Consider the following 13,140-nt stretch of genomic DNA (forward strand, 5'->3'; position numbering starts at 1 on the left):
TTTTGGAGAAACCTATAGAGCTTGTCAATCAGTAATCCTTCAAAAGGCCTAGCGGTCTTATTAGTCTTCAATGTAATTTTTCCCAGAAGATACACAAACCTTGTATTCTTTGCCAATTCAATCTACTACAATTCCTCATCTAAGAGTAGTTACTTTCTTCCACTGTATTTCTGCTTGCATAACTTCTGTCATGTGAGGAGGAATGAGTTCCTCTAAGCTTGAGATAGTCTTTTATGCTTTCAAAAACCTGGTTGATAAATTCAGAGCCTTCAATGTTTGGGGCATCTTTGTAACCATATTGGGCTACACATTTATATTACACTGTACAAAACAATTATTCAAGTGACACCTTCCATTAATTCCATTTTAGAAAACAACAATCTCAGTTGTATACCATGAACCATGTCGTCAAAATTTTGAGGTTCAGGGTAAATAACCGAGATTGCTTTTGTTGAAACAAAACTAATGGGATGTGTTGCTCGAATAATTGTTTTGTACAGTTTAATTTCTTGATGTACATTTGGATTACGTGGTTCATGGTATGTAACTGAGATTGTCATTGCTCAGATGGAATTGATAGCAGATGTCTCTTGAATACTTGTATTGTACAGTGTAATTTCTCGATGTACATTGGCCTCAAATATAGAAAAGAAAGTATAGACACTAAGTGCTCACTCCTAGATGAGGATCTAAATTGGTGAAAGTTAGTCCTGGCTATTTAGTATTGTTTTTATATTACAGTACCATTTCCTATTAATGGACGATAGAAGATAAGATAAGACTAGTTTTATTAATGGCAGTGGGTGACCAAAAGAGAGGTCAAGGGCTCAAAAGTACACCAGTTACAACATACTGTGGAAGTGCCCATTACTTGTCATTAGGTATAGATGTAAAAAGTAGAGGAGGGAGAAGAAGCATCCACATCTGTATCAATCACTCTGTAGCTACCGATGTGCTGCTTGATAATGTCACCTAGGGAGTGCCTGGGTAGTACCAATCTATAGTCTACATATTCAAATTAGTGTTGGAAAGGGGTTTAGCAAATTTCAGTCCTTTCATTAGTTGAGTAGGGTTTGATTCCCAACTTAAATCATAATCTAGAATGAGATTCTTGATTTTTCCCACAAAGAAACTCTCTAAATTAGCTAATTTGTAAGTCTATTTCAATTGTTACCAACCTATATCCTTTCTGAGCTGGATGATAGGTATCCCGCCTCGTTACCAAATGCATATATCTTTTATTATCTTACTTTTGAGCCCTGGGGTTGGCTTGATTGGCCTTGGAGTTAGACATTAAACTTCTCAGAAATGGGATGCCACAAGTTCAACTCTTACGATTCCTTTGGGGTTATGCACTGTAATCAACGCTGATGGTCTACCTGGTTTACCATCTATGAATCATGGGGAATACTTGTAATCAATGCTGATGGTCTACTTGGTTTACCATCTATGAATCATGGGGAATACTTGTAATCAATGCTGATGGTCTACCTGGTTTAGCATCTATGAATCATAGGGAATACTTGGAAGGTCTCTATGAATTTAACAACATCTATTTAAATTCAACATCTATTTAAATTTTATAGTTGATTGTATTGTGACATGTATTGTTTTGCTATTGCTAGTCAATCAAAAATTAAAATTATACATTAAATTGGAGCATGTTCAAAGTTTCTTTCCATTTTCCAATTTGCATATGTTTATCTCAATTGCCTAACTTGATTGTAACTTGTGAAACAATTTCGTTTTCTCCTCTATTGGTTCTACTATGATGTTTCTAATTGCATTGACTTCATGGTTTAATTTCATGTGTTTTATCTTCGCCATATGATATATATTGTTAATTGTAACAATGATCTTTGGCATATGATATATATTGTTAATTGTAACAATGATGTGCATCTATGAACAAGATTTTTCTAGTTGTGATATATCGCCATGTCCATTTCTCAAACCTCAAAGGCGAAGATTCTCCAACATTTTACTTCTCACATGTAATGAATTTCTTGTTTTTCCCCATCATATTTCTAGTTGAATATGTTTCATGCGTAAATCCATTATTTTTCAAATAGCTTAAACTGTTCATATATTTCCTATACTTATATGTTCATGTGTCTCTTGCACCTATCCAAAGAAAAAACGTTCAGTAGTAGCATCACGTCATGGCATAAAGCAATAGTGCTTCCTTATTGCAAAAATTGCATTTGCGACAAATCGTTATCATTTATGACAATTTCCTTCATTTATATAAATATGATGGTTCTCAAATGACTCTTTAGAAAAAAATTGTATATCAGATGAGATTTCTGACTCTGATGCACATCCAGTAAAATGCTTTTACAGCTGATCTGCCATTTGTTGTATTGGTTGTCACTTGCTATTTTCAAAGTTCCGTATGGTGTAAAATGCTAATTAAGTATTTTAATGCTGACAAGTATCTCTGATAATAATGGAGCCGAAGTTCTGGACAGACCCAGAAAGTGCCATCAAGAATGCATACAACCAGACTGATGGGAAAATTTTAGCAAAGGCAGCTGATTTAGGGCCCGGTGGCTCCACAACAGTCACTGCTATTTAGTTGATGGGAAAAAACTCTTTGTAGTAAATACAGGAGATTCCAGGGCTGTTATATGTAAAAACGGCACTGCTATTCAGTTGATTGTTGATCATGAGCCTAGTATTGAACACCAAAACATCGAGAAGGGTGGATTTGTGACACTCTTGCCAGGTACCATTACAAATGCTGTGCAGAGATTAATTTTAATGAGAACATACTTAAATAATTTCTAGCTCAAGAGTAACATTTGAATGGTCACAGGGAGAAACTATATACTTAATGGTGTTCTTTTTTGATATATTAGGAGATGTACCTCGAGTTAATGGTCAGCTTGCTGTAGCTCGTGCGTTTGGTGACAGGAGTCTGAAGCAACATTTAAGTTCACAACCAGATGTGAGAGACACAGAATTTCTCATTTTGGCTAGTGATGGATTGTGGAATCCAATCATTGACTTATTTGCATAGTTACTGTTAGATGCATATTTTTTTTGGCAAACTCATCTCATGGGAGAAAGCATGTAGGAAATTTTTTGATTACTGTATTGTCATTAATTTTACTCGAATACTTCATCTGAAACGCCGTAAGGCATAAATTGAAGAACACAAATGTTGTTGTGGTTATTCAGTTTTACAAACTAAATATACTTAACAAAACTATTGTAACAGAGTCTAATTCATATATGTTCCCACAGATGAGGAGGTTCTATTGTAAGCCTGAATGCAATTACTCTGTTCCCATAGATGAGGAGGTTGTATTGTAAGCCTGAATGCAATTACTCTGTTGAAGAATAAAACTTAATTGTCTTGCCCCTGGGTATTTCCTTGACATGTTGTCAGGGTTTTACCACATAAATCCCGTGTATTAATCTATATAATTTTGTGTGCGACTTTATTGTGAATAATCTAATTTGCAGACTCTAAACAACATACCTGAGCTATTCACAACTCCTGGGGTTATGAGGTGAAACAATTCATATCATTTATAATTACGTGACCTCCTTGCCCCACAACATACAGCATTTAATAATCAATAAATTGTCTTTCTCCCACAAATTGCACTGATTTACTTCCTCTGTAGCAGGCGACTGAACAACACGTCTATAAATGGTCCTTGTCAAGGTAATTATCACCGATAGAGATATTTTGACAAAGGAAATTTGACACTGCACGCAATCTACAATCACAAACAAATAAGAGATGGATTAAAAATAAAATTCCTATTTCCCACAACCAAAGTGATGATCAAAGATTTTAGTTGATATTTTCAATACAGCATAACAACACTAAACATTGATAAATCATAAACAAAAAGAGGCATACCTTCATTGCAAGTTCCTGATCGATGTTGCAACGATATCTAGCAGCACCTTCTAGGGGACAGTTTGTTCCTTTATACAAAAGATTGATATTACAAAGAGTTGAGAGCTGCATAAGAGCATCAGCCATAGGCCCCAAACCATTTTCATCAGCTGCAGATATATTGTCAGATTGTAGATTTTCCAATTCTTCATCTGCCACTACTGTGATGCATTGGAAGATTGCAAGCAGCCTCTCTAGAGGGAAACTCCCTGGACCTTTAAGGAACTTTTCTTGCTCCTCATGTTCCTTTCTCTCTGTGGATTTTACACTCCTATTCACAAACCAACAAAAGAGAGTATACAATAATTACTCCAAAGTGATGCTTGGGATTGCATAATTATATGGAGGAAACATTAACTTCTTGCTGCCATGAAATGGGAAAGAGGGCATAGTATTCAGATGAGATGGAACTTCTAGATAAAAGAAATCAGATCCTTCCTCATGTGAAATCAACTAAATTTATTTTTAAGAATCAGATGAAAAGAAAACAAAAAAGGAGAAAAGCAAAGGATCAAAGGAACTAAAGTTCTTACTTTTTCCTTCACTTACGATTATCTAATCCCCCAGACGAATCAAACAATGTGGCATCAAGAGTCGCAGGGTTCCTTGATGCAATGAAGGCAGAGATGAGCAAGAACTTGCCACAAACAGAAAGATGAAAATCTAGATCTTCATGTATTTCATCAAAACCTTGTCTTCTTGTCATGATTTTCCTTCTAACCTTGTCTCCAGAAGTAGGGACATTGAATATTTGGTTCAAGGCCGGTGCAATGTGTGGCTCAAGATAAGAAAACAGCCTCCGCTTTCCGTTTTCATCGGGAACCACAACTTCTTTGCTAATTGGTTCACAGTATTTTTGAAACAAAGGTTCCAATGCTGTAGAGAGTTCTGTAACTCGCCTGCAAGCTCTACTGAAGGGCTTCAAAATAGCATTGTTCAATATCAGAAACAAAAAGAAAACAAGTTTAAATCAAGCAGCCACATATTTCATTGAAACTTTTAAAAACTTCGAAAGCCCCTTAACTTGAACAGCAAAGAGAACCGTGGCACGGTTTGGACACCTGAGATCAGAGAAGCCCAACTTTCTTGCTGCTGGGTGGATCTTCCCATACAAAATAAGCAAGTGTATAGTGTGCAGAAGAGACAGAACTTTCAGCAAACCAAACTAATAACCTCATTGACAGGAGCCAATCAACAAGATTTACACATTGCGACATACTCCTATGGACGCAGAGAAATAGTAGACACATGAACCCAAATTTGCCTCGTGCTTTTCTAATAAGATTTGAGAAATATTGTTTCATTAACAGAAATATATAAGCATATTTGAAGAAAAAGGTAGGCACAGGTACTTACTTGAGAAATGAGGCATACAGCTCAGTATTAGGCTGCCCTTTGATAAGGATTTGATACAACTCATCATCAGTATAGTCCCGAAAGTAGACTGTCAATGGCTCCAGAGCACCAGTATGGGAATAGAAGGAATCTGGAGTGATATTGCTGATAAAAATCAAACCCAAATTGGGCATTCTTGTCAAATCAGATAGCTTGAACAATGCCGAGATGAGGTTGAAACCATTGTTCCACTCATGCAGAAGTTCAATATTGTCAAATATCAAGTACACCACCTCTGGAAAATCCAATCTCCTGACTTCTTTACTAAAAGAATCATTGTCCCTCTTCCCTTTGTCTTTCTGCGAAGGATCATCGCAACCAGAAGCCTGAAGCCCCCTTCCTGTATTTTTTTTGGAGGAACCCTTAAGCCCCTTTTCTGGACTTTTTTGGGTATTCTTGCGAGGGGAGCCCTTAAACCCTGATTCCTGAAACCCTTTCTCTGGACTTATTTGGGTATCCTCGTGGGGAGATCCCTTAAACACTGATTCCTTCAGCCCTTTATCTGGGATTTTTTGGGAATCCCTGGGAGGAGAGCCCGTAAACCCTGGTTCCCCATCTTTCCGAGATTCTATAGACCCACCTACCAATTTCTTTTCATATTTTTTCTCAATGGCCTGAATACAGGCTTCTTTCAAATACACAACAAAATCTGCAATTTTCTCGCAGCGCTTCGCACTGCTATAGTTATTAGCTTTCGTTCTTCTGTGGGATATCAGCTGGTTCAGAATGGATTCAAACAGCAGACGAGGGCTAAAACAAGATCTACAGCTCGCATAGGCAAAAGGGCGGTTCAAACGCTTAAATATATCTAAAACTACACTGGTTTTGCCAGTGGAAGGGCCCCCATAAACAAGCAATGGCGTCATAAAATCCCTTGGACCCCCAACGAGCGATATGAGCTCTTTAATCTGTGTTTGTCGCCCAGGAAATCCATCGCAGAGGCATTGTTGGCTGTTGTGCGCCTGGTGATCCGCCTTTTATTGCATGTAAAGTGAAACGTTTTTTTAAGGTTTTTTAATGTTTTAAAACATTTTTTATCAAATCAGACGGTTGATTTTTGTTCAATCGTCTAACAAAAAATCTAACGGCTACGATTAGGACAGAAAGGCAATCAGGGGAGTTCATTTCAGAGGGAAACGCCTTACGGCGTAATTACTTAGTTATTTGATTGGATTAAATTTAAGTAATTAAATATTTATAAATAAAAGAAAATGAAATTTTTGCCATCAATAATTTTTATATTGAAATCTTCTTAATAAAAATATCGGAATTTTCATTATATAATATATTGAAAATAACATATTATATTAGTTGCATATACCTTAAAAAAAAGTGGTCTTATCCACCCTTACCCGTCAGTGTAATGTCATAACATAGCCTGAATATTCATAGAATATAAAAAAACAAAAAACAGACGTAATATAAATATAAATAGAAAGCAGTAATGTCTGTCAATGGATGCTGTGGATCATGCTGTCTCTTCTCCTAATCCCCGAGATTGAAATATATACGACTATTGGCGAATTATTATTCCCCAGTTTTAAAAACAGAAATATATTATTCCGAATGTGAAATTTGAGGAAACGTTAAATTCCAAGGTTTCAAATTAGGGATGTTGGAGGACGTTGATGTTGGATAAATGGAAAATTGGTTTAAGTTATAATTATTGTTCAAATTTGATGAAGGGAAAAATATTACGTGGCAATTTTGATCATAGAATTTTGTTTAAATAATAAAATAATAAAAGAGTCGTCCATAAATCCCTTTCATTCTATATTTACTGTACGTTTATATTGCAACTTCCTTTCCGATTTTGATTTTGATTTTGTGTTCTACGTATCTGTCTTGTGTATTAATAAATTCAAATTTGTAAGAAGTGTTATCTTATGTGAGTTAGTTATATAATTGAATCAGCAGCGAACAAAAGATATATTTGGATAGTATGGCAGGCATACACAAGCCTAGCCGGACATTGCAGCGGTGGGGCCTGCACTGAAACTGGAGTCTCGGACCCACAAATTCCAGCTCGAACAATCCCACTACTGACACATTGTCAGGTCAAACACCGAGGGAAGCGCATGGATTGGTTGGGCGATTCCTATTTCCGCCACAGTTTTTTAATTAATGCCCCCTGACATGCGGGGGCATTAGGGAAATATAACGCGAGCTGTTTTTTTTTCTCCTCCAGTTTTTTTTCTCGCGTTATATTTCCCTAATGCCCCCGCATGTCAGGGGGCATTAATTAAAAAACTGTGGCGGAAATAGGAATCGTCGATTGGTTGGGCAGTGCGTCATCACAGCAAGCAATATGGACCCATGCGCCGTGAGTCATTAGCACCACCATACTAATCGGACCCACCTTCTTCCCATGGACGAGTAATGAGCATCATCATAATCCGACCCACCCTCTTCCCATGGGCCGTGAGGTATGAGCAATATGGTAACTTGTGATGGGGCCAACACCATCTATTCCGAACTCATGGAAATCATTCACAGACACCACCCTTGGCGCTGGAGCAGAAGCCGGCCCAACCAGACAAAGTGAGACGCAATAGCAATCAACAACCGGTAAATTGGTGAGAAAATGTGTTTGTAATATTGTTAAATAACTAGGGGTCTTTAGTATGATTTTTTGGAAGTTTTTTCAATTTAATTTATTGAATCATAAGTTAGATGGGTAACCCATGCACAAAAAAATGTCTTAAGAGTAAAAAAAATAGTTTAAATAAAATAAATTAAGATTTCACCACAAAATTTTCCACTAGATTCCTACACAAAAACTCCAAAAAATCACACAAAAAACAACTCTTTTGACAACTAAAAATCGATAGTAATTAATTAATAGTACTCAATGCATCGAGATTTCAAGATGCGAAGCGCGTGCGGATACTCGATGTTACACCAAGTAATACTTAATGATACACAAAGATTTCAGGACGCGAAGCGGGTGGGGATGGGAAGCGGGTATGGGGAGACGCACGGGGCCATCGGGGCCATGTGTGTAAGGACCTCCGGTTGCGGGTGCGATGGGCGCCGGCGAAGTCGTGCACGAGGGCGCGCGGGCGGGCGCACGGGCGAAGGCTGAACGACAATGCGACGTTTACACGAGTTTTGTGCGATGATAATAGAAACGATATGCGACACTTGGGAAATGTGACTAAGTGTTGGACGATACATATACGATGGATAAGGGAGCTTGCAAACCGACTTGTAAAGGAGTCTTGTGGGCGTATTATGGTGGCTTTGGGGGTCGGCCAAGGGGCTGCCAACCCCATGTAAACCCACGTTAAGAAGCATATATATAACACATGAGGAGAGCTCATTTGGGCATCGAATTCTTCCATCACTTCTACGCATAGCTTGAGAAGTAAAACAAGAAGTGCGCATATTTAAGTGGAGCTACACATATCTCATGCGCTCTACTTGGAGGTGCACTTGGAGGTTGTCTTGAGTCGGTCAAAGTGTGGGCAAGGTGTGCCCGGGGTTCGGTGGATGTGCAGAATTGTGTAGGACTTGGCAAGGGTATCTAGGTGGCTCGGGTGAGCACTGCCCTTCGTGCAAGAGGTGCACATGGTTGTAAAAGGCAGGTTTGCCTCTCTTTGTAATATTTGGCTAAGTGTGAGACTTGGTTTGGCAAGACACACTTGTATGTTGTAAACTGATATTCTTAATATATTGTCAGGTAGACTCACATTACGGGGAGTTGCCCCTCCCCTTTATACTTGTTGGAATTTTTGATGTTCTTGTTATAATTGCATGATGATAATGAATGAGTATGGGCTTCATTAAGTATAAAGGATAATTGTATGTTTACTTGGTTGCGAAACACAAGCTAAGTAATGTTAATGTGGAAGTAGGCGTAGTCCACGAATGTTAGTATTGGTGAAAAGAAAGCGTTCGGTGGTGCCGCACCTTGCTACAAGCGATTGGAAGACTACCGCAGGTGTAGGGGCGTGATAGGTGGTATCAGAGCAGCTGATTCTGGGTATTGAAGGGTGAAGCTGTTGGATGGTGGAGACTAGATCGCAAAGGAAGAAGAAGCTGTTAGAGATGGTAGCTGGGTCTCATGTTGGGTCTAGCCATGAAACTGAGACTTTATCACTTATGGAAAAGATGCTGTTGAGGATGGAAGCCATGGAGTCTTCCTGGGATACGAAGGTGGATTTGCTCACTAAGGAGCAAGAGGCCAGCTCGAAGCTGAGGGAAGAATTTGATGAGCTCCGAACGCAGCATGAGTACACTGATCTTATGTGTACACAACTTGAGATAAGGGTCAAGGAGGTTGAAGAAGCAAGGGATCAGGGTCTTGCAGAGATCGTGAACTTGAAGGAATCTCTTGACAAAGCCAACAAATTTCTTGATGAAGCCAAGGATGAGATCGCGGTGTTGAAGAAGTCCATGAGGCATAACTCAGGTGGAGGAGTGCCTCATGTGCAAGTCAAGGAACCAGAATCTTATGATGGCACAAGGAATGAAAAGGCTCTTGGAAACTTTTTGTGGGACATGGAGCAATACTTGGAAGGGTTGAATCTATCTGATTGTGAGACACAAGTCAAGATGGCTGCTCAGTTCTTAACAAAGGATGCTAAGATGTGGTGGCGAAGGAGGGTGGACCAAATTGTCAATGGCAGTGCTGATGACATCACTTCGTGGGATGACATGAAGAAAGCTTTGTAGACCCATTTCAGTCCTCAGGATGAAACGTGGGAAGCAAGGACGAAGATTAAGTACATAAAGCAGACCGGGAGCCTACAAGCATACCAACGATAGTTTGCAAGTGCAGCTCTGGAACTTCCTGACATGGCGGAGAGGGACAAGGTGAACTTCATTATTGGGTTGAAGCCTTGGGCACGCAATGAAGTGAAGAGGTAGAAGATTAGGACACTTGAGGAGGCTTTTGTTGTGGTTGATAGGTTGGTGGATCATTATGATGAGACTTCTGATGAGAAAAAGAAGTCTGACAAGCCGAAAGAAAAGAAGAAGGATGATGCTTCGAAATCGGATGATGGTTCGAAGACGAAGAATCCTTTGAAGTGTTGGATATGTGCAGGACCACACATGGGGAAGAATTGTCCCTCTAAACCAAAGGTGGCCGCTATTGCACAGTCTGATGGAAAGAATGAAGATGCTTCTGTGGGGATGATGCAGATACTTGGTGCTTCTGCTACTACGGAAGTGGCCTCTAGGAGGGATCCTGAAAGGAACAAGTTGGAGTATGTTCAAATGAAGGTTGGAGGTGTTGATGTGCTCACTATGGTGGATAGTGGGGCTTCTCACAACTTCATGGGCGAAGATACTGCGAGAAGAATTGGGCTGAAATTTGTACCGGCAAAGGCACAAATGAAGACAGTGAATTCTCCTCCTATTGAGATTCTTGGTATAGCTGAAAGGGTGGACACTACACTTGGTGAATGGACCGGGAAGGTGGACTTCACTATAGTGCGGATTGATGACTATGAAGCTGTATTGGGGATGGAGTTCATGAAACAATTTGATGCTATGATCGTTCCACATTTGAAGAAGCTCTACATTTATGATGGAAGGGAAGATGTACCCATTGGTGTTCCAACCATTGGTGTGACAAGACCTGATTGTAAATTGGGAGTGATGCAAATGGAGGATAAGGAGAAGGTGAACAAGTGGTTGTCTACTGTTGAGACAAAGCTTGTGGAGCAGTCATTGGTCATTAGATCACTTTCAGATAGCATCTTGGATTTGACAAGAAGGCTAGAGTTGGTGGAAGATGATGATGATGATGATGAGGTATATGTAAGGCCGGAAGTCCAGAGGGAAGACCGGGTTGCTTATATACAAAGGATGGAGATTGAGGATCCTGATAGATGGATCGAATTGATTAGTGAGGGAGAGCCTTCAGGCTCTACTCCCTCTACATCTTCTTAGATGGATGAAGAAGATGGGGCTCATTGTTAGCTGCTCATGGCAGTGAGTCCTTAAACATGTTTGAGCAGGTATGATTGATGGTGCAGGGATGGCTTGGCATCAGGCATCATGATATGTTGCAGATGAGATGGATGGAGTTTCCATGGACCTGAGCATGGATTATGGAGGAAGATTCTTGATGAGTCAAGGATGTGGCAGATGTTTGAGGAACAGCTGATGATGGCATGAGGATGTTCACTCTCATGGATTGAGCGTGATGGTTGGATTAGCTACCCAACTAGTTCAGACATGGGGTCCGGAAGTGTGCAGAGATATGTTGGCATCGTGATGGAGTATCATGGTAGAGGTTCACATAGGGACACATGATGAGGTCGACACGAGATGTTGCAGTGGAGATTGTGGCAGAGGGGTCGATGATCATGGATCGTGATGATATCTGATGGAGAGCATACCGTTGAGGTGCATACCTTGGTATGGTGAGCTTGGTGGCAGTTGGTCACTAAGTCGAGATATGATGAAGATGAGGCTCTACATATGTTGCAGGGATGTTTGCCTTATGTGGAGGGGTCGACATCATGGATGATGATGATCTTGGTGGATGGCTACCAGGATGGTATGTTGTCGAGGACGACAACGATTTCAGGTGGAGGAGGATGTAAGGACCTCCGGTTGCAGGTGTGACAGGCGCCGGCGAAGTCGTGCACGAGGGCGCGCGGGCGCACAGGCGAAGGCTGAACGACAATGCAACGTTTACACGAGTTTTGTGCGACGATACCAGAAATGATATGCGACACTTGGGAAATGCGACTAAGTGTTGGACGATACATATACGATGGATAAGGGAGCTTGCAAGCCGACTTGTAAAGGAGTCTTGTGGGCGTATTATGGTGGCTTTGGGGGTCGTCCAAGGGGCTGCCAACCCCATGTAAACCCATGTTAAAAAGCATATATATAACACACGAGGAAAGCTCATTTGGGCATCGAATTCTTCCATCACTTCTACGCATAGCTTGAGAGGTAAAACAAGAAGTGCGCAGATTTAAGTGGAGCTGCGCATATCTCATGCGCTCTACTTGGAGGTGCACTTGGAGGTTGTCTTGAGCCAGTCGAAGTGTGGGCAAGGTGTGCCCGGGGTTCGGTGGATGTGCAGAATTGTGTAGGACTTGGCAAGGGTATCTAGGTGGCTCGGGTGAGCACCGCCCTTCATGCAAGAGGTGCACACGGTTGTAAAAGGCAGGGTTGCCTCTCTTTGTAATATTTGGCTAAGTGTGAGACTTGGTTTGGCAAGACACACTTGTATGTTGTAAACTGATATTCTTAATATATTGTCAGGTAGACTCACATTACGGGGAGTTGCCCCTCCCCTTTATACTTGTTGCAATTTTTGATGTTCTTGTTATAATTGCATGATGATAATGAATGAGTATGGGCTTCATTAAGTATAAAGGATAATTGTATGTTTACTTGGTTGCGAAACACAAGCTAAGTAATGTTAATGTGAAAGTGGCGTAGTCCACGAATGTTAGTATTGGTGAAAAGAAAGCGTTCGGTGGTGCCGCACCTTGCTACAAGCGGTTGGAAGACTACCACAGGTGTAGGGGCGTGACAATGTGGGTGTAACTTCAAATCTTAAGAAAATTTAAGGGGTACTCAGATGTGTGGGATATATATATAATTCAAATTAAAATAGGAATATATTTATTCATACAAAATTAAATTAAATAATAAAATGCATTGATTCATATTCATCATTTATACCGCTACATATATTACTCATATTCATTATTCATCTATATATCATGAGATTTAATAATAAAATATATTGATCCATATTTATTATTCATTATTCTCCAAGCTACACTTATTTAAAAATTAAATTTATCATTCATCATTATGTAAATTATTTAAATTTAGATTTAGCATTCGTC

At 39.8% G+C, this 13,140-nt stretch overlaps 2 protein-coding genes across 2 annotated transcripts; one reads left to right on the forward strand and one right to left on the reverse strand.

The window, feature by feature from the left end:
- The first annotated feature begins 2,449 nt into the window (after nt 1-2,449).
- Nucleotides 2,450-3,022, forward strand: LOC149170960 (putative protein phosphatase 2C 62). Its single transcript, XM_089425792.1, has 3 exons — nt 2,450-2,563; nt 2,656-2,728; nt 2,862-3,022. Exons 1-3 carry the CDS (start codon nt 2,450-2,452, stop codon nt 3,020-3,022), a joined length of 348 nt encoding a protein of 115 aa, XP_089281918.1.
- A 1,541-nt stretch (nt 3,023-4,563) lies between these two features.
- Nucleotides 4,564-6,219, reverse strand: LOC149170961 (origin of replication complex subunit 5-like). Its single transcript, XM_089427393.1, has 2 exons — nt 5,273-6,219; nt 4,564-4,835 (listed from the first exon to the last, which is right to left on the reverse strand). Exons 1-2 carry the CDS (start codon nt 6,175-6,177, stop codon nt 4,673-4,675), a joined length of 1,068 nt encoding a protein of 355 aa, XP_089283519.1. The 5' UTR covers nt 6,178-6,219; the 3' UTR covers nt 4,564-4,672.
- Between the last annotated feature and the right edge of the window lie 6,921 nt (nt 6,220-13,140).

Source organism: Pinus tabuliformis, chromosome 4_2 (genome assembly GCF_031772625.1).
Source record: "Pinus tabuliformis cultivar Carrire ecotype Pingquan chromosome 4_2, CPIR1, whole genome shotgun sequence".
NCBI lineage: Eukaryota > Viridiplantae > Streptophyta > Pinopsida > Pinales > Pinaceae > Pinus > Pinus tabuliformis.

Bases quoted from the DNA above. Each gene is read 5' to 3' on its own strand.
- LOC149170960 (XM_089425792.1), top strand. From the start codon at position 2,450: ATGGAGCCGAAGTTCTGGACAGACCCAGAAAGTGCCATCAAGAATGCA. The intron at 2,564-2,655 runs GTCACTGCTATT...ACTGCTATTCAG, and splicing joins GGCCCGGTGGCTCCACAACA to TTGATTGTTGATCATGAGCC. The intron at 2,729-2,861 runs GTACCATTACAA...TTGATATATTAG, and splicing joins ATTTGTGACACTCTTGCCAG to GAGATGTACCTCGAGTTAAT.
- LOC149170961 (XM_089427393.1), bottom strand. From the start codon at position 6,177: ATGACGCCATTGCTTGTTTATGGGGGCCCTTCCACTGGCAAAACCAGT. The intron at 4,836-5,272 runs GTAAGTACCTGT...GCTATTTTGAAG, and splicing joins CTGTATGCCTCATTTCTCAA to CCCTTCAGTAGAGCTTGCAG.